The sequence below is a fragment of the Nicotiana sylvestris genome, chromosome 1, assembly GCF_000393655.2.
Source record: "Nicotiana sylvestris chromosome 1, ASM39365v2, whole genome shotgun sequence".
Classification (NCBI taxonomy): domain Eukaryota; kingdom Viridiplantae; phylum Streptophyta; class Magnoliopsida; order Solanales; family Solanaceae; genus Nicotiana; species Nicotiana sylvestris.
In genome coordinates, this window is record NC_091057.1 from 118,585,763 (window position 1) to 118,613,151 (window position 27,389).

The window sequence follows — 27,389 nt, forward strand, 5'->3', positions numbered from 1 at the left end:
CCTAATTGAAGGGAGTTCGGATTTTTAATTGGTTCTGATTTATATTATTTCTATAATTATGCTAAGTCAGTACTTATTACCTTATTTTCCTGCATGTTCTCAAAAACTATAAATACTCTACCCTCTATTCTTTAAACACACGAACAATAGTTCAGAACACACACATACACACTCAAACTCTCTCTTCTTTCTCTACTACTTGTGGTACTACTTTGTCTGGCCGGCTGAAAGCCAAGGCTAGACTGTGAGACTCTAATTGCTTTGTTTTTTCTGCACTTTGCTTCCTTAACTTGTATGTTCCTAGTTCAATTGCACTTCTTGTTTGCCAGTCCCTGTCTCTTTCTGCATTAACTTAATAGCTCATATTGTTTAATTGCACTTCTTGTTTACTTCTTTACTCAACATGTTTAAGTTCTACCATCTCTTGTTCAAATGTAACCAGCATGTCTACTTGAGTTTGGCTATGTCCCTCAATTAGTATGTCTCCTAATGTACTTGATTAAAGCTATGTCCTGACTAATTATATGTAATAGACCCATGCATGATTACTCTCATAACCTGTCCCTATGTCTTATTACAATTCTAATTTCAAGCATGATTCTCTTGTTAACTCTTTGAAGTAATTACTTGTGTTCTAAAGGCCAATCAGTCCATACTTGTTCCTTGCACTTGCTGGTCTATATGCATCTCTTCTCAGCCATGTTTGTGTTTTTTTTTATTAGGTTTCTCTATGTCCCCAACCCCTTACTTCCTTGCTTGTGAATGCTGGAATGATACTGTTCTTTGGATTTGTTCTGTGTGTGTTGTCTTGTTCCAAGTTATTATTGTTCCTATTCCCTTCTCCTTTTCAAAAACTATTTTGTTGTCTTTTGCAAACTCACTTCAAACATGATTGTTTTCAAAACTGTTTTCTAACTCAACTCCTTTAAATCTATGTCAAGCACTCTCACATACACTCTTAGACCACTAGGTTCTGCCCCTTTTGTGTGAGCCTTGCTCTGGGACCCTTGAGCTCCCTCTGAACCTGGACACATAAAAGCTGGCCTTTCCACACTGCACTCACTCTATTTTGGTTATGAAATCTAGGTGTGAGCACTGCCCAGGTTCCCTTGAGGTCCTTAGGGAAATCTTACACACCTAGATATGAGAAGGGCTATGGAATAACATTGGCACTTAAGGTGGTTTATTACATAACTCAGAGAGGAAGTCCTAATCAGACTTCCTATAGTGTAACTTCTTATTTTCATTATATAATTCATTTCAATGTTGGTCTGTAATAACTTGTTGTTAACAAGTATTAAGGTTGGCTAGTGAAAAGGGATGGGATAAATATGCATGTTATAGTTGTTAAGGGTATAAAACATGTTATTAGGTTTATGTTCCTAATTGCGCAATAGAAACTATGCTTAGAGCTCATGCATGCATTAGAAATCATGTCTTTAGGTCGCATGTTATTGTTTCAGCATGTGCACCCTTTCAAAATCATGTGTTAAAATCTGCTAATAATTAACACTTTACTATTATCTGCAATCCTGCCATATGCACTTAGAAATCCTGCTCTTAGGAAATTCTGTAATCCTACCATGTGCATCTAGAAATCCTGCTCTAGGAATTCTGCGTCATAAATTTTATACATGCACCTTAGATACCATATTTTAGGATCTTATTTGCACTTGCATTCACACTTAGTGTAAATTCTGATTATAAAAGAGGTAAAAACAGCTTCACACTTAATTATCCCGTTTAAAATAACTGGTAATTCTCTGCATTTGACTAGAACAACATGCTCTTAGGGTAAAATAATTTCCAAATCGTCTCTCAATAATTCTAAATAACTACTGCATATTGCTTTACGCCTAGGCAAGCCTTAAGTAATAAATTAAATAAAATTAGAACAGCCTTTGTTTAATTATCAACTGTTAAAATCAGTAGGCAAACCTGATTCGGATTTCTTTTCCGAGTCATGTAATAAATTAGAACAGCCTTTGTTTAATTATCAACTGTCTATGTGCATTATTTGTGGAGGTATATTTGAGCCTTCTACTTGTTTCTGTGTTTTCCCCTTTAAATCCAGTCCTACTTGTTTTGTATGTCGCCTTAGTATTTTGCCCCTTTACACCTGAGGGTCTACCTAGAACCTCCTTCTTATAGGATATGAGTCCTAAATTCCTCCAGGACTAATAGGAAGGGACGAGTAACATCATGCAATAGGGGTCGAGAACAATCCTTGCTTTAATACCTTCACGAGCGGGAAAGGGTAGATATGGATATGATGACCGGTGCACTAATACAATGTGTAGCCCCTCTTTTGAGGAGTGTCATACCGGGTATTGCATTGATGTGATCCATATTACAAACAAACCTAGGACAACCCCTTTACATTCATAAGCATGCTTTAGATTGTAACTCTTTTCAAAATTTCGCCTTTCACTAATTGTTTTCTTACGTTTGTAAATCTAAACTTAAATCCCCTATTATTTGAGCCATACTTTTTTATTTGCTAATTGTACAAATTCACAAAAAAACTGTCTGGCCGGGAACCACACTAGTAGATCCTGAGGGGTGCCTAACACCTTCCCCGTGGGATAATTTCAAGTCCTTATCCTATCTCTGGTTATCAAACATAGTTAGAAATGAACCCTATAGGTGCCCAAACGCACCTTAAAATCATTAGGTGGCGACTCTTCAAAATTGCAAAACCCCTTTCCCAGAAGGAAGGAGTTGTCCCATACCAAAATGTCATAAACCCGATTTCCGCGGAAGGAAAAGGGGGTGAGACAATAAGCACTACCTGAATCTGCACATGAAAATATGTGCAGGAAAGCGAATGAGTACACCACAACAGTACCCAGTAAGTGCCAAGCCTATTCTCGATCGAGTAGTGATGAGGTCAGGTCTGGGCCCTACTGGTAAATATATAATTAGAGCAAGACAGAATGAAATATCGTAGTAAAATAGATACTGAAATTTAACAAGAATGAGATCATAGAAAGGTAATAGCTTAGTATACAGAGATAACAACAGGGGATATCCCGAGATACCGTCTCGTAGTCCCAAACGTAAATATGCATGAGGGATCTCCCGGGATACCGTCCTGTAGTCCCAAAGTAAATGTGTAGGGGGATCACCTGGAATACCGTTCCGTAGTTCCAAAGTAAATATGCAAAATATGGGGATCTTCCGGAATATCGTTCCGTTGTCCCAAAGTAAATATGTAACTACAACAATAGGATAACAGTTACAGCAAGAAAACCTACAATTTAGACTAAGTAGAAGTTAAGGGAAAACAGGGAATCCACTAAACATGTAGCACAGAGTTCATTTAAACAATTAAGGCAAGTAGACATGCTAATCAAGGCTAATCAGGATACTACACGTGCTGAAATAATTCAAATAGGAAGAAATAGGTTATTACTCAATAAAATCAAAATTTTCAACAATTAGCCCGTGTACGCACTCGTCACCTCACGTACACGGCGCTCACATATCAAATAGTACCAAATCCTCAGAGGATTTCCCTCACACAAAGTTCGACAAGCCACTTACCTCGAACCAAGCTCAAATCAATCTGTAACAATGCTTTTTCCACGAATATTCGACTATGTATGGCCCAAATCTAGCCAAATTCAATTACATATCGTAAATATAACTATAAGAAACCAATCTAGTTAATGAGATCAAAGCTAAAGTGAGAAATTAGAAAATTTCCCCAAAAAGTCTCCCCGAGCCCACGTCTCGGAATTGGATAAAAGTCATAAAATAGGAACACACATTCACTCACGAGTCCAACCATACACGAATTTCCCAAATTCGACCTAAAATTGCCTTCCAAATCTCAAAAATTTAGTCTAGGAAGTTTCTATAGTTTTTACCCAATTTCCAACTCAAATCCTTAATTAAATGGTGGAATTAACTATAGATTAATGAGATATAACCATAAAAGAGTTAAGAATCGTTACCCACAAGTTTTCTCTGAAAATCTCTCAAAATTTTGCCTCAATCCAAGCTCTCTAGGTCCAAAAATAGAGAATGAAATCAAACCCTCGCACTTATCCCTTTTCTGCCCAGTGATCTCGCACCTGTGGGCCAAGAATCGCACCTCCGGTGCTGCACTTGCGGAATTTCCATCGCATGTGCAAAAATGACTTAAAGGGGTTGGATCTGCATCTACGAGCAATAGGTCGCACCTGCACGCCCGCTCCTGCAGACTTATTCCGCTTCTACGATCCCTCACGCCCTGGCTCCTTTCCGCTTTTGCGCTCCATCTTCCATAGCTGCAGATGCGCAAACGCGGTTATACCTCCACACCTGTGAACTCTGGTCTCTTCCTTCCAAACCACACCAGAGTCCATTGGCTCACTTTTGTAGGCTCGCATCTGCGGTCAATATTGCGCAGGTGCGACTACACCAGGTGTAACAACTTCAGCTGTTATTCCAAAACCAAATTCGATCTGTTAACCATCCGAAATAAACCCGAGGCCCCCGGGACCTCAACCAAAAATACCAACAAGTTCTAAATCACCATAGAAACTTAGTCGAGCTCTCAAATCACATCAAACAATGCTAAAAATACGAATCACCTCTAATTCAAACTTAATGAACTTGAAACTTCAAATTCCTACAACTAATGTCGAAACATATAAAACCATGTCCGATTGACACCAAATTTTGCACACAAGTCAGATTCAACATTACGGACCTACTCCAACTTTCGGAATCAGATTTCGACCTCAATATCAAAAAGTCCACTACCTGTCAAAATCTATAAAAAAATCGGTTTTCACCATTTCAGGCCTAAATGAGCTACAAACCTCCAAAACACAATCCGGACACGCTCCTAAGTCCAAAATCACCCAACGAAGCTAATAGAACTAACGAAACTCCATTTTTGGAGTCATCTTCACACTTCCAGCTATGGATAGAATCCTAAGACTTAAGCTTTAGTTTAGGAACTAAGTGTCCCAAAACACTCTAAACCAAAAACGAAACCTCCTAAAAAGTCACATAAGCTGAAACAGATATAGGGAAAGCAATAAAAAGTGGATGGGGGCTATAACTCTCAAAACGACCAGTCGGGTCATTACATAGACAGAACATGTAAATGGAACAGGTCCTCTGATGCACTTTCATGGCTACACGAACACCATGGTAGCAACAAGAGAGGACTTGATTACGGGATCCCTACATCTAAGTGGGATCCCAAAAGCAAGTACCTCACACTTCCTGAGAATAAAATTTGCACACATTGTGGTAAACTGGTCAATATAAAATTGAACGCACTACAAAATAAAGGGCTAGTAAAACAATAAAGAATTTGTTCAAGGGAAACATAGACTGCCAGGTTGGGCTAAAAAGAATCTGATTCACCCTTTTGACTATTGAAAGGGACCCAAACTAGTTTGGGTTCCTAAGACTAACCCGTAATTTCCTTTTGCAGGTCCAAGTGAAGGAGCAACAGCCAAATATGGTACATGGATAGCGATTGCTCAAAGCATATGATAGGAAGCAAGAACAAGTTTATTTTACTTAAGGACCTTAAATGAGGTAATGTCTCCTTCAAAAATGGGAAGAAAGGTGAGATCATTGGGGTTGACAAGGGAGGTAAAACTGATTATGTGATGATCCATAAGGTCATCACTCGTTTTGGAAGTAAATTCGGCCTTAAAAATCTCTCTTTATCTCACCTCAATTTGCGCGCATAGTCCGGGCGCATTTTCGAAAAGTATTTATGTGAAAACTAAGTAAAATAAGGAAATTGACTTTTAAAATTAATTAAAGTTGACTTTCATCAACATTCTTGGAAAATGGACCTGAACCCGTGATATGATGATCTCGTAGGGTCCGTAGTAAAATATGGGAAATATAAAGGCTTGTATCTTGAGTAATTTTATGAATTTTAGGTTATTGCTGGAAAATATAAAGGCTTTTAGAAGAGAATTTATGTAATTTGTTTATGGTATCGGGCTTGTATCTTAGTTTTGGTGCCCGGTACAAGTTTAAAATAATAATTAAGTCGAATCTGTGAAATCTGGTAAAGATCGGAATTAATTTGGTATAAATCGGACGTATAGTTGAGAAAATACAAAATTTTGATGTTCTTGAGTAATTTTATGAATTTGAGGTTGAATTCATGGTTGTTGATGTTATTTTGATGATTTGATCGCACGAGCAAGTTCGTATGATGTTTTTGGACTTGCGTGCATGTTTGGTTTGGAGCCCCGAGGGCTCGGTGAGTTTTGGATAGGCCACGGAGTGAATTTGAACTTAGAGAAATGGTTGTGCAGGCTCTGATATCGCAATTGCGAGGTCAGGCATCGCAATTACGAGCCCAACAGGCTTGGCAATTGCGAGGGATTGATCGCATTTGCGAAGAAAGCCCAGGCATGCAAGTGTTCTCAATTGCCAACCTTCCTTCGCAAATGTGAAGTCATCACGGGAGGGCCAGTATCGCAATTGCGACGATTTGTTCACAATTGCGAGGTAAGCAGACCATGCACAGGTTCGCAAATGTGAGGCCTGGTTCGCATTTGCGAAGCTCCCGTGCAATTGTGACATCTGCGACCAGTTAATTGGGATTTTGACAGGATTTCATTCATTTTAACAACTCTTCAAACCCTAAAAACATCTTGGGTGATTTTTCAATGGCATCAACTTCTTAAAATCAAAATCATTAGTAAGTCATTTCCAACTCATTTTATTTAATTTATAACATCGTTTCATATGATTTCAATTCAAAATCAAGGGTTTTTCATGAGGAATTTGTTGATTTTGGGTAGAACTTAGAAATTTAAATTTTTCTGGATTTGGACCTCGATTTGGGGCCCTATTTCAAAACAAATTATATATTTGAGTTTGTGGGTGAATGGGTAATCGAGTTTTGGTTCGAACCTTGGATTTTGACCATGTGGGCTCGGGGTCGATTTTTGACTTTTTGGGAAAATCATTAGAAAACCTATTTTTATGCATTAGAATCGGTTTATTTAGCATTTATTAATGTTATTAAGTAAATTGTGACTAGATACAAGCAAGTTGGTGGTGGAAACAAAAGGCAAAGCGGTAGTTGATGCTTGATTGTGTTCGTGACTTTGAGGTAAGTGTTTGGTCTAACCTTAGCTTGAGGGATTAGGAGTTGTGTCTTATTTGCTATGTATTAATTGTTGAGTACGACATATAAGTGTGGTGACGAGTATCTATACGTCGGTGTCAAGCATGCCCGTGAGTCCTATACTATGATTGATGTGACTCCGTTTTGTATTGTCCATACTTAATATGATGATTTCTAATGTTGAACAAGGCTTGTGGAAGTATTCTTGGTAATTGAACATTGTAGAGCGTTGGCTCAAGTTAAGAATTGAGTTATGAAGTAATTGTGAAAAAGAGCAGAGGTTTATGATATTGTCTCCCTTGCCAGGATGTTATTGCTTTAGATATTATTTCCCTTGCCGGGATGTTATTGCCCATGACATTATTTTTCTTGCCGGGATATTATTGTTATACTATTGTTCCCTTGCCGAGATTCTATTGTAATTTTATTTATTCCCTTGCATGAATTGCTTTGTGATTGTTGCTTGGGTAAGGATAAGTGTAAAAGCACGAAGGGTGATGCCGTGTGTGATATTTGTGAGTTAATATTAATGCACAAAGGGTGATGCCGTGCCAATTTTGTAAATGTAAAAGCACGAAGGGTGATGCCGTGCACTTGTCATTGATTTCCTTATTCTTGCTTATAGTTGAATTTTGGTGTACTGTACGCTTCTTTACTAAATTTTTGTTTGAACATGATATTTTCCCCGAGCATGTTTCCCCATCCCATCTTTAACTACTAGTTTTTGTCGTTATTACTTGTTGTGTATGATATGACTGCACAGGTTTATTTGGTAGTCTTGTCCTAGCCTCGTCACTACTTCACCGAGGTTAGGCTAGACACTTACCAGCACATGGGGTCGGTTGTGCAGATACTACACTCTGCACTGTGTGCAGATCCCGGTGCTAGAGCTTTTGGACCATAATGAGGTTGCTGCCTTTAGTCCGTCAGGAGACCTGAGGTAGTCCTGCAGGCATCCGCATGACTTGGTGTCTCCTTTCTATCTAGTTTTTCTTTTATTCTTTACTATTTCAGAGACAGACATGCATCTATTTTGTTCGGACCCTATTTGTAGTATTCTTAGATAGTCTGCAAGATTGTGACACCAGTTCTAGGTGGATTATATTTATGAATTCGTATTGGTATTATTTTAAATTGTTATATTTCATTCTTCCGTTTTATTTTTTCCACTGTTTATAAAATGTTAACTCACAACTGTTAAGGGATTAAAAATGAAAAGGGTAAAATAATTGGAATAATTGGCTTGCCTAACTTTCACTAGTAGGCGCCATCACGACCCCCGAGGGTGGAAAATCCGGGTCGTGACAAGTTGGTATTAGAGCTCTAGGTTGATTAGGTCTCACAATTCACGGACAAGCTTAGTAGAGTCTGAGGGATCGGTACGGAGACATCTGTTTTTATCCCCTAGAGGCTATAGAGTTAGGAAAAACTTCACATCTATTCTTTCCTGTCATGCAACTTGATTTCTCAATGCTAATTGAACTTCCACTCTATTCTTTTGTAGATGGTGAGAACACATACCGCTTCATCAGCTGACCAGCAGCTCGAGCCTCCAGTAGCAGCTCCTACGAAGGGCAGAGGCCGATGCCGTGCTAGGGCCCGAGGCAGAGGCAGAGCTCAGCCTAGAGCTCGAGCAGTAGCACTAGCAGTGGAGTCTCAGGTTGAGTTTAACGATGAGGTTCCAGCCCAGACAGTTCCAGCAGGACCAGCTCAGGTCCCAGAGGGGTTCATCGCCACCCCGGTACTTCAGGATGCTCTGGTCCATCTAGTGGACCTTATGGAGAGTGTCGCCTAGGGAGGCTTGCTTCCTGTGGCACTAGTCATCTCCTAGGCGGGAAAAGGAGCCTAGACTCCTGCTACTCGCACTCCGAAGCAGATGTCTCCCCAGTTTCAAACTCTAGTGAATCTACTAGTTGGGGTAGTTCAGCCGGGTGTTATGGCACAGACCGGTGAGGGGCTAGCCATGTCTGCTGATGTCTTATGGAGGTTGGACAGGTTCACCAAGCTTTTCATTACTACTTTTGGTGGTACATCTTCTGAGGATCCCCAAGATTATTTGGATAGTTGTCATGAGATTCTCCGGAACATGGAGATAGTGGAGACCAATGGGGTCGACTTTGCTGCTTTTCTACTATCTGGATCTGCCAAGACTTGGTGGAGAGATTATTGTTTGGCTAGACCAGCTGGGTCACCGGCTTTGACTTGGGATCAGTTCTCTCAGCTATTTCTGGAGAAGTTTCTTCCTATCACTCAGAGGGAGAACTATCGGAGGCAGTTTGAGTATCTCCAGCAGGGTTCTATTACTGTCACTCAGTACGAAACCAGATTCATTGACTTTCATGCTTTTCTTATACTTTCCATTGAGAGAGAGAGTGAGGAGGTTTATTGAGGCACTCGTTCAGCCTATTCGATTATAGATGACTAAGGAGACGGGGAGCAAGATTTCTTTTTAGGATGCGACCAATGTGGCCAAGAGGGTTGAGATAGTTCTATCATAGGGGAGTGGCCAGGGGTCTGACAAAAGGCCCCATCATTCGGGCAGGTTTAATGGTGCCCCATCTGGAGACATGGATTTTTTTGGTAGGGGCCATCCTCCCAGGCCGTTTCATTCAGCACTTCAGGCTTCTCACGATGCGCTAGGTGGTCGTGGTTATCATATGCAGTGTTTTGATCAGTTGCCCTATAGTGCACCACCAGTTCCTATCAGTGCACTGCTACTCCAAATTTTTCAGGGTGGTTATTCAGGCAGTTAGAGTCAGCAGTCTCAACAGCCGAGGGCTTGTTACACTTGTGGCGGCACAAGACATATTCCTATATTTTGCCCTCGAGCACCGAGCAACTCTCAGCATCAGGGTTCTCGTGCCATGGTTTAGGCGCCGAGTGTTCCACCGCCCGCTCAGCCAGCTAGAGGTGGAGGTAGAGGTATTAGAGGAGGAGGTCAGTCCACTAGGGGTGGAGGCCAGCCAGCAGGAGGCCGTCCCAGAGATATAGTTCAGAGTGGTGAGGCCAAGCCTCGATGTTATGCTCTTCCAGCTAGGCCTGAGGCTGAGGCTTCCGATGCAGTTATCACAGGTATTGTTCTGGTTTGTTGTAGATATGCTTTAGTTCTATTTGATCCGGGATCTACATACTCCTATGTGTCATCTTATTTTGCACTACATCTGGTCATGCCTAGTGATTCCTTGAGTGCTTTTGTATATGTGTCTACACCTATGGGTGATTATATTGTGGTAGATCATGTCCATCGTTCATGTATAGTTGTGATTGGGGGTCTTGAGACCCGAGTAGATCTATTACTTTTTTATATGGTTGATTTTTATGTCATATTAGGGATGGACTGGTTATCACCTTACCACGATATCTTGGACTGTCATGCCAAGATTGTGACTTTTGCCTTACCGGGGTTGCCTCATTTGGAATAGAGAGGGACTCCAGGTCATTCTACCCATAGGGTTATCTCATATATGAAGGCTCGACGTATGGTTGAAAAGAGATGTTTGGCCTATTTGGCGTATGTTCGTGATTCTAGTGCTGAGGTTCCTTCTATGGATTCTGTGCCTATTGTTAGTGAGTTTCCTAAGGTATTTCCTTCAGACCTACCAGGTATGCCACCTGATAGGGATATTGACTTTTGCATTGATCTGGCTCCGGGCACCCAGCCCATTTCTATCCCACTGTATCGTATGGCCCCGCCTAAGTTGAAAGAATTGAAAGAGCAGTTGCATGACTTGCTAGATAAAGGCTTTATTAGACCTAGTATCTCACCCTAGGGTGCAGCGGCATTGTTTGTTAAGAAGAAGGATGGATCGATGAGGATGTGTATAGATTATCGATAGTTGAACAAGGTCACAATCAAGAATAAGTATCTATTGCTGAGGATTGATGATTTGTTTGATCAGATTCAAGGTGCCAAGGTAGCTTTCTGGCTACCAACTCATTTTATTTAATCTATAACATCGTTTCATATGATTTCAATTCAAAATCAAGGGTTTTTCATGAGGAATTTGTTGATTTTGGGTAGAACTTAGAAATTTAAATTTTTTTGGATTTGGACCTCGATTTGGGGCCCTATTTCAAAACAAATTATACATTTGAGTTCGTGGGTGAATGGGTAATCGAGTTTTGGTTCGAACCTTGGATTTTGACCATGTGGGCTCGGGGTCGATTTTTGACTTTTTGGGGAAATCATTAGAAAACCTATTTTTATGCATTAAAATCGGTTTATTTAGCATTTATTAATGTTATTAAGTAAATTGTGACTAGATACAAGCAAGTTGGTGGTGGAAACAAAAGGCAAAGCGGTAGTTGACGCTTGATTGTGTTCGTGACTTTGAGGTAAGTGTTTGGTCTAACATTAGCTTGAAGGATTAGGAGTTGTGACTTATTTGCTATGTGTTAATTGTTGAGTACGACATATAAGTGTGGTGACGAGTATCTATACGTCGGTGTCAAGCATGATCGTGAGTCCTATACTATGATTGATGTGACTCCGTTTTGTATTGTCCATGTTTAATATGATGATTTCTAATGTTGAACAAGGCTTGTGGAAGTATTCTTGGTAATTGAACATTGTAGAGCGTTGGCTCAAGTTAAGAATTGAGTTATGAAGTAATTGTGGAAAAGAGGAGAGGTTTATGATATTGTCTCCCTTGCCAGGATGTTATTGCTTTAGATATTATTTCCCTTGCCGGGATGTTATTGCCCATGCCATTATTTTCCTTGCCGGGATATTATTGTTATACTATTGTTCCCTTGCCGAGATTCTATTGTGATTTTATTTATTCCCTTACCCGAATTGCTTTGTGATTGTTGCTTGGGTAAGGATGAGTGTAAAGGCACGAAGGCTGATGCCGTGTGTGATATTTGTGAGTGAGTGTTAATGCATGAAGGGTGATGTCGTGCCGATTTTGTAAATGTAAAAGTATTAAGGGTGATGTCGTGCCATGATATGAGTGATAATGCACGAAGGATAATGTCGTGCCATGATTTTGTGAGGTACAAGTACGAAGGGTGATGCCGTGCCGATTATATTGATTCTTATTATGAGAACGAGAGTAAAAGCACGAAGGGTGATGTCGTGCACTTGTCATTGATTTCCTTATTCTTGCTTATAGTTGAATTTTGGTGTATTGTACACTTCTTTACTGAAAATCTGTTTGAACATGATATTTCCCCGAAGCATGTTTCCCCTTCCCATCCTTAACTGCTAGTTTCTGTCGTTATTACTTGATGTGTATGATATAACTGCACAAGTTTATTTGGTAGTCTTGTCCTAGACTCATCACTACTTCGTCGAGGTTAGGCTAGACACTTACCAGGACATGAGTCGGTTGTGCTAATACCACACTCTGCACTGTGTGCAGATCCTGGTGCTAGAGGTTTTGGACCATAGTGAGGTTGCTGCCTTCAATCCATCAGGAGACCCGAGGTAGTTCTGCAGGCATCCGCAGACCTTGGCGTCCCCTTCCTATCTAGTTTTTCTTCTGTTCTTTACTATTTCAGAGACAGACATGCATCTATTTTGTTTGGACCTTATTTATAGTATTCTTAGATAGTGTGTGAGATTGTGACACCAGTTCTGGGTGGATTATGTTTATGAATTCGTATCGGTATTATTTTAAATTGTTATATTTCATTCTTCTGCTTTATTATTTCCGTTGTTTATAAAATGTTAACTCACAAATTTTAAAGTATCAAAAATGAAAAGGGTAAAATAATTGGAATAATTGGCTTGCCTAGCTTTCACTAGTAGGCGCCATCACGACCCCCGAGGGTGGGAAATATGGGTCGTGACAGATTCTCACTCTATTAAGAATGTCTACCTGATTTATGGACTGAAATACAGTCTAATAAGTGTATCACAATTGTGTGATATAGGTAACATAGTTGCATTCACCTTTACAAAATGTTTTGTGATTAATCTTATCGCTGACAAGATTATTTTGCAGGTAAAAAGAGTGAACAATATATATATTGTGGATCTGTCCACACTCTCAGATAATGAACTCACATGCTTAAGTGTGTTGGATAATGATCCCCTCCTTTGACACAAAAGACTTGGACATGCCAATCTAAGTTAACTCAACAAACTAGTCTCCAAAGACTGCCTAATATTAAATTTAAGTAAGATAAAGCTTGTGAGGCTTGTGCAAGGGGGAAGCAGGTAAGTCCTCTTTCAAAAGCAAGAAAATGGTAAGTACCACTAGAACGATGGAACTAGTCCATATGGATCTGTGTGGACCAATGAGAACTATGAACAGAGGTGGTAAGAGATATGTTATGGTGCTTGTTGATGATTACTCTAGATTTACTTGGACACTGTTTCTAACATCTAAAGATGAAACATTTGACATGTTCACTTCTTTTGTTAGAAAAACTCAAAAACAACTAGGTAATCAACATGTATCAATTAGGTCTGATCATGGTACTGAATTTGAAAATGCTAAATTTGCTGAATTTTGTGATGTGCATGGCATATATCATAACTTTTTTGCTTTTAGGACTCCACAACAGAATGGTGTAGTTGATAGAAGAATAGGACATTGGAAGAAATGATTAAGACTATGCTTCTTTCTAGTAAACTGCCTCATAGTTTCTGGGCAGAAGCTGTGAACGCTACATGTTACATCATAAATAGGTGCATGACTAAACTTCTTGTTGAGAAAACTCCCTATGAGTTACTTAAAGGGAGAAAGCCAAATATATCTCATCTTAGGACATTTGGATGCAAGTGCTTTGTGCACAATAATGGTAAAGACTCCCTAGGTAAGTTTGATCCCAAAAGTGATGAGGGAGTATTCTTGGAATATTATTCACATAGTAAAGCTTATAAGATCTATAACAAAACAACTGTGTGTAGAAGAAAATGTACATGTGGTTTTCAATGAAACTAACATTCTTTTTGAGAGACAGGAATATAAAGATGAAGCAATTGGGATAGTAAGAAATTCAAATGAAACCACAACCCAGACTAAAGCTGCACCAGAGGAAGGAACAGGTTCTTCTACTCATGCAGCCTGACAAGGGGAGCTGAACAAAGAGGAACTAAGCCTCAAACCTCGATAGAACCTATCCATGAACCTCTTCCTCAGCAACAAAACATTGGAGGAACATCTAGAGGAAACCGGCTAGTTGTGAAACCTTATAAGTACCAAAGTTCTCATCCCATTGAGAACATAATTACTTATCCAACGTTTGGAATCAAAACCAGATCTTCTTTGAAGAATCTTTGTACTTTTAATGCTTTTCTATCTCTTATTGAACCTAAAAATGTTGTTGAGGCTTTGCTGGATGCAGACTAGGTGAATGCAGGATGAACTCAACCAATTTGAGAGAAGTCAAGTTTGACATCTAGTACCAAGACCTAAGGACAAACCAATAATTGGCACTAAATGGGTCTTCAGAAATAAACTTGATGAAGATGGAATAGTTATAAGGAACAAGGCAAGTTTGGTGGTTCAAGGGTATAGTCAAGAGGAGGGCATAAACTATGATGAGACTTTTGCTCCAGTTGCAAGATTGGAAGCTATTAGACTCCTTATAGCCTTTGCTGCTTATACAGAATTTACTCTCTATCAGATGGATGTCAAGATTGCCTTCCTCAATGGCAATCTAAAGGAAGAAGTGTTTGTTAAGCAACCTCCGAGCTTTGAAAGCAAGGAATGTCCTGATCATGTGTACAAGCTTGACAAGGCACTTTATGGGCTTAAGTAGGCTCCAAGAGCATCGTATAAAAGATCATCAAAATTCCTGCTTAAGCATGGCTACAAGAGAGGTAAAATTGACAAAACTTTATTCTTGAAGGAAAAAGGTAAAGACCTCTTGGTAGTTCTGATATAATGATATAATCTTTGGAGAAACTACTGATAAGCTAAATAAAGAATTTGCTAAACTAACGGGGAGTGAATTTGAAATAAATATGATGGGTGAGCTTAATTTCTCTTTAGGCTTACAAATTAAACAAAACTCAAATGGAACTATGATCCATTAGCTGAAATATTTGAAAGAGTTGCTGAAAAGGTTTAAAATGGAAGATTCAAAAGAAATCGATACTCCTATAGCTACATCTACAAAATTGGATATAAATGAACCTGGTTCATCTGTTAATCAGAAGTTGTATAGGATAATGATTGGTTCTCTTCTATATCTCACTGCTAGCAGACCTGGCATTATTTTCAGTGTAGGCCTTTGTGCTCGATTTCAGGAAAATCCAAAGGAGTCTCACTTGACTACTGTCAAGAGAATCTTAAGATACTTGAAAGTCACCACTGACCTTTGTCTTTGGTATCCAAAAGGTAGTAATTTCAACCTAGTGGGATATGCTGATGCTGATTATGTAGGTTTTCTTGTGGATAAAAAGAGAGCCTCAGGTATGTCATACTTTCTTGGTTCATGTCTTGTGTCTTGGGCTACCAAAAAGCAAAGTTTTGTGGCCTTATCTACTGTTGAAGCTGAGTATGTCGTTGCTGCCTCATGTTGTGCTCAATTGTTGTGGATCAAACAACAATTAGTGGACTTTGGAATTGATGTAGGTTGTATCCCTATATTCTGTGATAACACTAGTGCCATTAGTATGACCAAGAACCTGGTTCATCATAAGAGAACTAAGCACATAGATGTTAGGCATCATTTTTGGAGGGACAACTATGAGAGGGTTTGATCACTGTAGAATTTTGTGCTACTGACAAGCAAATAGCTGGCATCTTCACAAAATCTCTAAGTAGAGATCACTTTGAAAGGAACGGGTTAGAATTAAGGATGATTAAGATCACCTAAAAGGAACCGGTTCTACCTCAAAATTGGTTAAAAAATTGTGAATTTTTGTACATAATTAGATTAGATTTTGCTCAGGCTCATACTTTCACAAGTATACTCTTGTGCCATGTGATAATATGACTCATTAATATCTAATGATATTGTCTTTATTTTGTTGGAAAATTCAGATTTACACAAGAGATTTTTCAGTGAAGAACTTGGTTCATCAAGATTATTTGGTATATATTCTCCACTCTGCTTAATTTGAAATAATTATATTTGAATCATGGTTAAGAGAAGAGTCTCATTCAATCCCAAATCCTTTTTGGACTTATCTGTTACAAAAGAACCAGTTCTGATCAAAAGAAGTCCTAACCGCATTAAGTGCCTAGATTCTAGGGATAGACCCCAACATCTTTTCAAACTGAAATTCAGTTTGATTAGACTTTTGAAAGGCTGTCGTTACCCCATTAATCACTTATCTTTAAATTGATTAGGCTTAGTGTCTTCTTCACTTCACCTTTTTTAAGCCGTCAAAATACTCTCCATTTTCTATGATCTTCCAAACATAATCTAACTCTTTTTCTCTCATACCCATGAACAAAAATGGCAAACACCTTTGAGAATCCTTCATCACCACTACAGGAAACCACTTCCACACATACTGCCACCCCTTCAACCATACCAACCTCTAAGAAAAGTAGGGTAAAGATGATGGCTCACAAGGTAGTCGTTGGTAAAGATCAGATCAAGAAAATAAATGAACAATTGAAAGCAGGTAGGGAAGAAGAACCCCAAAAATCTGATGAGTCTTTCAAATATGCTACTGAGGGGGAAGAAAATGTTTCTTCTGAGACTCAATAGGTAACGTCACTCCTGAAACTACTTCTGAGGTTGCTACGAATTTGGAGAATAGGTTTGTGCTGGTAGGATCTATAGCAGGTGCTGAAACTACCAAATCTGAAAATGTTGGTGGTAAAAATGGAAAAAAAAAAGAGAGTGAGGGTGCTTGGAGTACTAAGAGGGGTAAGGGAAAATGAGTGATTGGTTCTTCACCAACTCCTGTTGGTCTAACTAAAGAATTAGGTGCTATGGTAGTTTGGGGTGAGGAATTAGCAGAAATAGAGGAGAATTTGAGAAAAACAAGGGGAAGTGGGTCTACAAAAGCTACTGATGGGCTAGTTCAACTAGGGACAAATGTATATGAACCTGTTCCATCTGAACAAGAGACCCTTGCAGACCTACTGAAAAGAGTGACTGAAAGTTACAATCCAAATAAGAAACGAAGTTCAGGAGTTAAAACCCCTGGCACTGCTAGAACAAACAAGTAAAGGAAGGATGCCTCTTCTATCCCTGTAGAAATTCCTTCCACAAGAAAAAGAGTTACGTGGAGTCAGAAGAAGCAGAGTGAGGTTGAACTGGAGAAAGCCTTAGAAGAAAGTAAAAGAAAAGTTGCTTCTAAGGGCAAAAAGAAGATGGTTGAGCCTATTGAAATTGATGAAATGGACCTAGTCCTTCGTGATGGAGACGAGACAGAAGAAGTGAAGGTTCTAACTCCTAAAGCTAAGAAAGCCAAGACTTCCACAAAGAAGTCTGTTTCAAAGTCAAAATCTGCTAAACCATCCACTTTGGCTAAAAGAACAAGGTCTGCTATGAAATCAAGAAAAGTGAAAATGGTGGAGGAAGAAGAATGGAGTGGAGAAGAAAAAGTAGAATCTGATATTGAGAAGGACAAGATGATTAAGTTTGGGAAGAGAACCATTTTGAAAGGTAGACTCCTCAGGGACTTGGAGGAGGAAGGAATGTTACTGATGCTGGAGAAGTTACAGTCGCAAGATTGGAAGGACATGGTCCTTCAGATGGATGGAAGGCTGGCCAAAACTGAGATTGTGGAGTTCATGGGTAACTGTAAGATCAAAGATGGTAGGGTCACCAGTGTGGTAAAAGGGGTGACTGTGACTTTTGATGATAAAGAACTGGAGAAATCTTGGGGGTACCTTCTGAAGGGTACAATGATTATAAGAAGCTCAAATGGCCAAGCCTAGAGAATCTCCCTACTGCCCTTCCCATTACGAGAAAATTTGGTGACAATGAAGAGGAACTTGAGCCCAAGGCTATTTACAAAAGTGAGATGAAGCCACCCCATAAAGTATTGTTTGAATTTGTAAACAAATATGTGTTGCCAAGGCAGGAAAGGAGGCACATTGCCATATTCATGGACCTGGTTCTTATGGTATGTTTGGATAGTGGGAGGCAAATCAATTGTCATGGGTTTATAATTTAGCTTCTTGACAGGGTTCTAATTGGCACCAAGACTCATGCCATACCCTATAGTTTTATTCTCACAACTGTACTTGAACATTTCAAGGTACCTATCAAGAAATAGGAAGTTGGTACAAGCAAGGATCATTTTGGGGCAAACACTCTAACTGCTTGTGATTATGAAGTTCAAACCACTCCCAAAGAACCCGGTTCATCCAAAAAGGTACCATTAAATAGCAAGGTGCGAGCTTTGGTTCAAGAAAGTGGGGCTAAGGATGTTGAGATTGATAGGTTGAATAAGAGGTTGGCTGAAGTGGAGACTGAAAGAGATGCTCTCAGAGCCGAGCTGGCAAAAGAGAAAGAGAAGAACGATGGCATTCTTCAGGATATGCTGAAACTGCTCCAAGCCAAAGACCAAGAACCTAGTCCTTCCCAGCCTTAAACCTCCTAGCCTAGTGTAGATCAACTAGTGACCCAGTTAGGGATTTTTTTATTTCTTTTGCTCATGATCCATTGTTCTTATTTCTTTTTATGCTTTGTGGTGGGATCTTATCAATCAATGAAATTCAATACCTTTTGCTCTAACTGTTTATTGATATTTCTTAGATAGCTAATATCCTTAGATTGATAGATGATGCTTAAATCCATGATTGCATTTGAAGTAGCCCTAGTGGCCATGAGTATTTTCTATTAAAATCTAGTTATCTCACATAATTATGTAATTTTTTGATGATGCCAAAAGGGGGAATTAGGTTGTGTTTTTACTTTGGATCGTGATGTTTATAATCTAATGAACATGGTCCTTAATGACTAGTGACTTTAAAAAGGAAAAATGTTCATGAAAAGTATAGAGTTTGTCACCATCAAAATGGGGAATTTGTAGGCCCAAATGAAGTTGGTTTTGAAGATTGACAAACGAACTCACGCATAAACCAAGTCCATCCACAATGTACACAGACACAGGCAGAATCAAACATAAGGGATGCACGTGAGGGAGATAAGCTTAACTTATTATATCTGATATCTTCTGATCAAACAATGTCGAAACTACAATTCCAACCTTGATTCGGACTTATGAGTTTCAAACTTTCCAATTTACAAAACTCGTGCCGAAGCGAATTAAATGAATCCGGAATGACTTCAAATTTGGCACACAAATCATAAATGACATAGCGAAGCTATTCCCACTCTCGGAATCTCAATCCGAGTCCGATATAGATAAAGTCAAATTCGCGGTCAAACTTTGGAAATCTTTAGCCTTTAGATTTTTAGTTTCCATTAAATAGTGATAATTCGAGCTAAGGACCTCCGAATTCTATTCCGGGCATACGCCCAAGTCCCAAATCACGATAAGGACCTACTAGAATTGTTAAAATACTAATCCAAGTCTGTTTTCTCAAAACGCTGACCGAAGTCAACTCAGTTGAGTTTTAAAGCTCTATTTCACATTTTAATCAATTTTTCACATAAAAACTTCCCGAAAAAATTTATGGACTACGCACACAAGTCGAGGAATGCTGAATGGTGCTATTCAAGGTCTCAGAACACTGAAAAAAATATTTAAAATTAAAGATGACATATTAGGTCATCACGACATATTGAGTCATCACAACGTGCTAAAAATTGCCTCTATCCCAAAATCAATAGTATTAATAGGAAACCTAACATGCCTAATTAAAGGTATTAGGTTTACGTGCTAACATGTAGTATTATATGTCTATGTCCGAAAGTAATTATACTAATAGGATTCCTAATAAGATTCTTAACGTGTAGTGTTATATCCTAAAACTAATAGGATTGCAAGGCTAATTTCTAGAATTCCACTCATGTCATTTTATTGTGAGTTATTATGCTTAATATTATAAGGTTATTTCGGTAAACCAACATTATATTCATACATTTATAATATAACACACACACATATATATATGTTATATATGTATGTATATGTTATATATATATATATATATATGTATGTATGTATTATAACAACAACAACAACAATAACAAATTCAGTATAATCTCACAAGTGAAGTCTGGGAGGGTAGTGTGTATGCAGCCTTACCCCTTCTACTTTGTGCGGGTAGATAGGCCATTTCCGATAGACCCTCCGCAAAAGTATTTTACATATTTATTACACTTTTTGCAAAAGTATATATGTATTATATACATATTTTATATACTTTTTTGGCTATCGAATGCAATTAGTTTTGCTAACCGGTCAATTTTATATTTTGTCCATTCATTTTCCCTTTAGAGCAGTAAAAATAGCACGGGCTAGCCAGTTTTCGGACTGATCATTCAAAAATAGCCAGCGTTTGCAAAGTCATTAAAAAATAACCACTATTTTACTGCAACACGGAAAGTTCCAGCATAATATACTGGAGATTGGTGCACATGTACTAGAGTTCTAGTATGATATACCGGTCCAGCATAATATATTGGAACTTTTCGCATGTTGGAGTTCCAACATAATATATTGGAATTCCAGTATATTATACTGGAGTATTTTTCCGGATTTTGAACCTTATTTTCGTTCAGATTTATTTCTACATGAGAAGTGGCTAAATTTTGATTACTTTTGAAACTGTGACTATTTTTGTAAAAATAACACGGTATAGCCAGTTTTCAGACTGGTCATTCAAAAATAGCCAGCGTTTATTAAGTCAATGAAAAATAGCCACTATTTTGCTGCAATAGAGACCGGTCCAGCATAATATACTGGAGTTCGGTGCACCTTTGTATGAACTCCAGCATATTATGCTGGACCGGTATACTTTGCTGACTCTAGTATAATAATATACTAGAGATTGGAGCACCGGTACTCCAAACTCCAGTATATTATGCTGGAACTCCATCATATTATGTTGGAGTTCCAACATACTTATCCTGGAACTCCAGTATAATATGATGGAGTTCAAGTATAGTTATGCTGGAACTCCAGCATAATATACTGGCGTATTTTTCGGGTTTTGAACAGTGTTTTCTCTCAGATTTATCTTTACATAAAAAGTGACTAAATTTCGATTACTTTTGAAACTGGGCTATTTTTGAACGATTAGTGTAAATCTAGCTATTTTTGAATTTCTTCCACTATTTTTAAATGACCACTTGTAAATCTGACAATTTTTGAATTTTCCCCTTTAGAACAATAGATTATTGGGCCAAATATCCAAAGGCCCAATAAATCAATGGACAGTCACTATCCAATGAGTAGGGGAAAGCCCACGGAATCGAGAATCTGAAGAAAGCATATCGGTGCCATTCGTTTCAAGATTAAGGTGGCCCACTGAACAAATCTTTGGAAAATTAGACAGAGGGAAAAAAAAAGAGTGTGCCCATCTGTCATTTTATCATTATCTCTGCGTCATTTTCTCTCACAAAAACCCTTTGGCTACTGCTTTGATTTCGTATACCCCCAAATCTCCTCCTATCTTTCAACTTTACTCTTAGCCCAGCACAACTCTTTGTAGCCATGTCTGAGGTACATCACTTTGTACACTTCAAATTTCGTGTTTATTGATTAATAATTTGATTCAAATCCAATCATTTTTGTATTTTCAATTTGCTCTTGTTAATTAGAGATTGGATTTTTAAATTGGGTTTTTGAGATTTATGTGTGGGGATTGTTTTTGCTTTGGTAAAAATTTCTGGTATTTGATTTTTGTTCCTTATATTTTTAAGTTTTTGCTTTCTGGGTTTTTTTTTTTTTTTTTTTTTGGTTCAAGTAAAAATTTATCTGTTCAATTTTTTCAGGGAGAGAAAGTTTTGCCTACTGCATCAGCAGGTATATTTCGCCACTATTATGTTTGCTTCATGTTTATGTTGAATTTGTGATGTGCATATTTGTATGTGGGCTTTAGTAAATGTATGTGGGTTTTACCATTTAGTATATGTATGAACCTAACACAAAACAGGGATTCTTGAATGATGAGATTCCAAGAGGAAAATTGTTGAGATTATGAACAAGAGTGGTGAAAATGGATGAAGTATATGGCTGGAAGTAGGATGTTGATTTTTGCATAAGCTATTTTACTTATTTAATCGAATTGACTTGTGTTTTAAATGGTTATTGTAGTGACTTAAATACTTAATATATGATGAATGAAGAATTAATTATGTGAAAAGCTAAGGTGTATTTGGATTTTGTAGAATTCAAGCTAAAAACGTGCTAATGATTGATTAAAACACACTTAGATGCAGGCGGGGAAATATAGTGATATGCTTATACCAAAAGTTCTGAAAGTACTATAAAATAATATATGGAACATAGAACGACTAAGCAACCTCCAATAATGTTTACCTTCTTAATTGGTGCATATGACTTATCCAAGAAACTTGAGTACGGCCATATATTATTCATGCATGCAATAAGCCACCCCTCAGTCCCAAACTGGTTGGGGTTGACTATATGAATCCTTATGAAACTAAATTTATGCACATGTGCACTTTCATATATCTGTTGGTCGATGGCCGGTCATAATACACGTTGTTTGAATGTTTTGATCTTGCTAAAATTTGATATCATCTTTTGCCTGCTTCCTGTCATTGTTTTGGCACAGTTTTTGTCTAGATTTCTGCATCTTATATTTTCTCATGACTTGGAAGTAGCACATTACTGGTATTCTGAGCTTTACAGCTTGTTGTATCTCTTACCAAAGACGAGACTCTGTGGTATAACCGATAATGAGTGCTCTACAAAATTGTCTTGATTGTGCGTTCTTTTGTTTGAAAGAGAAATTGCAAAGTGGAAGACACAATTTTAAGTTGCTGAAGAAAGTTCAGTTTTTTTTCTTTTTCAGATGAGAAGTCTGGGGCATCTGAGAACAAAAAATCTTCTGAGTCTTCCTCCACAGAAGCACCATCAGGAGAGGCGAGAACAACCTCTACGGATGCGGCTGGAGCTGGGCTTCAAAATCCCTTCGATTTCTCAGCCATGTCTGGACTACTTAATGTACTTACATGTTACTATGTAGAATAGAAGTTTTGCTGTTTTCCAGTCTTCCAGTTGATAAACCTTTTTTCATACTAATATTTATTTGTGTCCTGGACTTCTAGTTGGCTATTTCTTTTCACATTGACAAATCTTCTCCAACTGACGATGTCAATTACTTACCTTTGACTAATAGGATAGTAATTGATCAACGGAGGGGTTATTAGGTAGACTAAAAAGTAATTACATATTTAAATCTCTTTTTGGTTGAATACATGGTGCTTGAGATACGAAACTGTGGAGGATTTGCAAACTACTTTGACAGAAAACAAAGCTTTAACACTTGGTGAAAATCAATTTTATTATAATTTTGCGGCTGTGCTTGTGTCATTTCTTTGTTGATTGATAAACTTTGAATTATTTGTATACTGTATTTTGGTTTATTTTGCACAATTCTTTTATGTTGTGGCTGATGTAGGACCCAAGTATCAAAGAACTAGCGGAGCAGATAGCGAAAGATCCTGCATTTAATCAGATGGCGGAGCAACTTCAGAAGACCTTTCAAGGTGCGGCAGTCGAGGAGAGCGTCCCCAACTTTGATAGCCAACAATACTACTCCACAATGCAACAGGTTATGCAAAATCCTCAATTTATGACAATGGCTGAGCGGCTTGGTAATGCGTTGATGCAGGTAAATGTTGTATGAGCCCTGGATTTCTTGATGAGAAATGATTCTTCTTTGAGTGATACGCACTTGATTTCTTTACTCTTTAAACTTCAGGATCCATCCATGTCTGGCATGCTTGAGAGTTTGTCAAACCCTGCTCAGAAGGAGCAAATTGAAGAACGGATGGCACGCATCAAAGAAGACCCATCGCTGAAACCGATTTTGGAAGAGATAGAGAGCGGGGGACCAGCTGCAATGATGAGGTCATATCTCCTATTTGTTATGATTTAGGTTGCATTAACTATTCTCTCCTCATTTCAGGTCAGACCAGAATTTAGTGATATCCTGTACTTTGTTGAACACTTCACTAGCTAATTTAAAGGCATCTATCCACATCCCAACCGTTGATGTTGCAGAACGTATGCAGATTCCTTTTCACAGTTTCGCTTCTAAAATGAACAGACCGCCACGAATACTAATTTTGTGGGAGACCTTTTCTTCTGCAAGCTTAAGTAATAAAAATGAACATGTCATAGTTTGACTTCCTAAGCTTCAGGATATGTATGTGTGTTGGGTGTGAGACATCTGGTTAGTAGATAGGACATTGCTTGCTGATATTCAGAAATAAAGAATTCTTAGAAATCAAGTTTGCTCTGTGGCTAGATCTTCAATTCTTGGTTTAAGTATCATTTGTGACTGGAATCAAGAGGAGAATCCTTCTTCATAAAAGAATCTCCTTTCAATTTGGTCTATCTGCAGCAGCAGACAGAGGAAAAAGTTTGCAGCTAGTCCTATTGAAGAGAGTTTCAGATGGAACTTCACTGAGCACTGAGCACTGAGCACAGAACAGTTTATTTTGGGTTCCATCTGTTTGTTTTAGCGTCTCCTGGCTGCCCTTATAGTGTTAATATGTCAAATTGTTATATGTTTTTCTGTTCTATCCTGTGCTTTTATAGCATTTTGGCTTTATGGTGCTTACAGCATGCTATATGCACTATAAGCACTTTCCTTTGCTTGCAAGTTTACTGTAATACTCTTTCATCAAAAAAGTCTAGTGTAATACTCTACCTTTTGACTAGTGATCACATATAACTATAGCTTTGCTGAATTTTATGTTCTGCACTTTGGTCCTTGATCTTTACTATCTGTTGTCGTTTTTTCTTTTAATGTTATATTCATCCTTCTTGGGCGTATTTTGTCCTTTTTTGGGGCGTAATGCAAATGTTTTCCCTTTCCTTTCTCAGGTATTGGAATGATCAAGAAACACTGAAGAAGATTGGTGAAGCAATGGGTTTTGCTGCTGGGGGAGAGGGTGCTACCTCTTCCGCAATACCTGGGACAGATGAAACCGAAGAGGCTAGTGAAGATGAATCTGTTGTTCACCAGTGTGCTAGTGTTGGTGATGCAGAGGTGACTTTTTAATTCAACTTCTTTTTTACTTTGAGGCTTATGTATGGATGTCATAGTTTCACTGTGCAATTTTGTTCAGAAACCTTTTTCTTGTTCAAAAGTTCCTTCCCCTTTTTGTCTGAAATTACCCTGCTGCCAACTATGTGCGCATGTACTGTGATCCCTGTGATATAACATTGTTTGTACTTTTTCGGTATGAACAATTCTATTCATTCGTATTCTGTGTAAATATGTCTATATTTCCTTCTTTTTTTTCTAGTCGAATTGTTTCTATGATCTCATTAGAGACTTTGGTCTCGTCCATCTGAATATATTGCTTGTATTTGAATTTTAGGGCTTGAAGGCTGCACTAACTGCTGGTGCTGATAAAGACGAAGAAGACTCAGAAGGAAGGACAGCATTGCATTTTGCTTGTGGATATGGCGAGGTAAGAAGTTGATCGATATGATCATCATCTAGGACCTGTAGTATACTCATGTACACCAATATGTTCCAGTTTGCCATTTTGTATATTTCCAGCATTCTAGGATATCCAATTTGGCTATCTTATTTATTTAACAAAGCTTGGAAGCTTCCTTTCCGGGTGGATTAATTCTTTCTAAAAGCACCAATTAATTATCCCTCAGAATTTTTGTACTTTGGAACTCTTTCATTTTTGACCTTTTTTTCTCTTACTTCTGGACATTGTTATTAGCCTGAAATTGTATAGTTTTCACTTTGATTGTATAGTTTCTTTTCGGGCTTGTTTACGTTAGCAATTTAGTCTGAATTGCTGAGCAGTTTTGCCAATGTTTAAAGTTGGGTTGCAATGATGTCTAGCCACACTTGATGTTATGGGTTTGGCATAGAGTTATGACATATTGTTTCTTTTCCTTTTAAAACTGTCCCGGAAAGCTCTCAGTTTGCTTCAAATTCAGAGATTGAGGAAAGCATTATATGCTATTTTGGGCTGGGGAGGGGGGGCACAATTACCAGCTTACTAGCACTCATCAATCAGTAAAAAAAAAAATATGATTTTTTTATTTAACATCCATCTAAACGGAAATCTCCACGTTGACGAGATAGGAGGTTTAAGGTTGGCTATGTGCTATTTTAGAGTATATTCCCATTGAAGTAAGCTAATTTTTCTCGAAAATTCTTTGAGTTAAAGCAGTTTTTAATTGTATTCCAGGTGAAGTGTGCTCAGATTCTTCTGGAAGCTGGGGCAAAGGTTGATGCCTTGGACAAGAATAAGAATACTGCTCTTCACTATGCTGCTGGATATGGTAGGAAGGAGTGTGTCGCGCTGCTGCTAGAGAATGGAGCCGCTGTGTATGTCTTGCTTCTCTCTGATCCTGCTGATATATTATGATCATTTTCGGCCCACTTGTCGCGTTATGCTTTGTTTTCTCGTGCTGTCTGCTAAATTTTCTTTTATTTGTGCAGAACTCTCCAAAACATGGATGGAAAGACGCCCATCGATGTGGCCAAACTCAACAACCAGCAGGAGGTCCTAAAGCTGCTCGAGAAAGATGTGTTTCTGTGAACTGGGGAGGGATGTTGGGTCATGTACAATTGAAACTTATGGATGTCGCAGGGTTTTATTGTCTCGAGCCACAGTATTTTGAGGAGCTAATGGGTCTTATTCATGGTTGATTTGCTTCTTAAGTTATCTTTGCTGGTGTATCATTTATAGTTTTGGTGTTTTTCTAAGAATTGCCTGTTCAAAAGATTCCTGGATTTTTTGTATTTGTAACATCGTGATTACCAATGTTACATTAACTGTCAACTATTTTTTTCGAATTGTCTGTCAAACTTCCGTAGTGATGGTGCAAAATGACATCAGGTAGCCAATTTTAAGCATGTTGTTTAAAATATATCTATAATTTACAATGTATTTAAGGATTAGCTAATTTTGCTCCAATAGTAGGACACGGTGTTCTAAAATTATGTCTTGAATTTTAAATTAGCAGCTCAAAAATTTAAGATATTAAGTTCTGAATTTCTATATTTAGGATACTTGGTCCTGAAATTTAAGTGAATTGACTAATTTTTAAATATAATGCCGCACTTAGCCCCTGTTTTTTAATTTATTTCCCTTTGGATTCAAGATATTTGTTCACCAATTTGCTCGTGTTCAAAATTTTGGTAAGGAAAAAAAGAAAGCAGAGAGTATTCGAACGAGCAATTGAATGCTATTTGATAAAACACTAGTCGTTGTTAAACAGAATTAAAGTATTGTTGCTTGCTCAAGTAGTCAAATTAACTGCTTTATTATT

General features: G+C 38.2%; 3 protein-coding genes across 3 annotated transcripts; all 3 read left to right on the forward strand.

The window, feature by feature from the left end:
* The first annotated feature begins 15,131 nt into the window (after positions 1 to 15,131).
* On the forward strand, positions 15,132 to 15,764 carry LOC138873881 (secreted RxLR effector protein 161-like). The gene has a single exon (XM_070152369.1). It carries the CDS (start codon positions 15,132 to 15,134, stop codon positions 15,762 to 15,764), a length of 633 nt encoding a protein of 210 aa, XP_070008470.1.
* A 701-nt stretch (positions 15,765 to 16,465) lies between these two features.
* Positions 16,466 to 18,563, forward strand: LOC138873885 (uncharacterized). Its single transcript, XM_070152374.1, has 6 exons — positions 16,466 to 16,637; positions 16,724 to 16,885; positions 16,940 to 17,186; positions 17,235 to 17,782; positions 17,866 to 18,092; positions 18,246 to 18,563. The coding sequence occupies exons 1-6, from the start codon at positions 16,466 to 16,468 to the stop codon at positions 18,561 to 18,563; spliced, it is 1,674 nt and encodes a 557-aa protein (XP_070008475.1).
* Positions 18,564 to 21,404: 2,841 nt separating this feature from the next.
* LOC104245991 (ankyrin repeat domain-containing protein 2B-like) lies at positions 21,405 to 26,913 on the forward strand. Its single transcript, XM_009801714.2, has 9 exons — positions 21,405 to 21,605; positions 21,878 to 21,908; positions 22,924 to 23,075; positions 23,533 to 23,745; positions 23,836 to 23,984; positions 24,966 to 25,131; positions 25,466 to 25,558; positions 26,303 to 26,442; positions 26,557 to 26,913. The coding sequence occupies exons 1-9, from the start codon at positions 21,597 to 21,599 to the stop codon at positions 26,654 to 26,656; spliced, it is 1,053 nt and encodes a 350-aa protein (XP_009800016.1). The 5' UTR covers positions 21,405 to 21,596; the 3' UTR covers positions 26,657 to 26,913.
* Positions 26,914 to 27,389: the final 476 nt, after the last annotated feature.

Excerpts from the sequence above, each read along its gene's own strand:
- LOC104245991 (XM_009801714.2), top strand. Across the intron at positions 23,746-23,835 it reads TTGGTAATGCGTTGATGCAG|GATCCATCCATGTCTGGCAT; the intron begins GTAAATGTTGTA and ends TTTAAACTTCAG. Across the intron at positions 23,985-24,965 it reads GGACCAGCTGCAATGATGAG|GTATTGGAATGATCAAGAAA; the intron begins GTCATATCTCCT and ends TTCCTTTCTCAG.
- LOC138873885 (XM_070152374.1), top strand. The coding sequence starts at position 16,466 with ATGGCAAACACCTTTGAGAATCCTTCATCACCACTACAGGAAACCACT. Across the intron at positions 16,886-16,939 it reads TGCTTGGAGTACTAAGAGGG|AATTAGGTGCTATGGTAGTT; the intron begins GTAAGGGAAAAT and ends GTCTAACTAAAG. Across the intron at positions 18,093-18,245 it reads TCATGGACCTGGTTCTTATG|GAAGTTGGTACAAGCAAGGA; the intron begins GTATGTTTGGAT and ends ATCAAGAAATAG.
- LOC138873881 (XM_070152369.1), top strand. The coding sequence starts at position 15,132 with ATGGAAGATTCAAAAGAAATCGATACTCCTATAGCTACATCTACAAAA.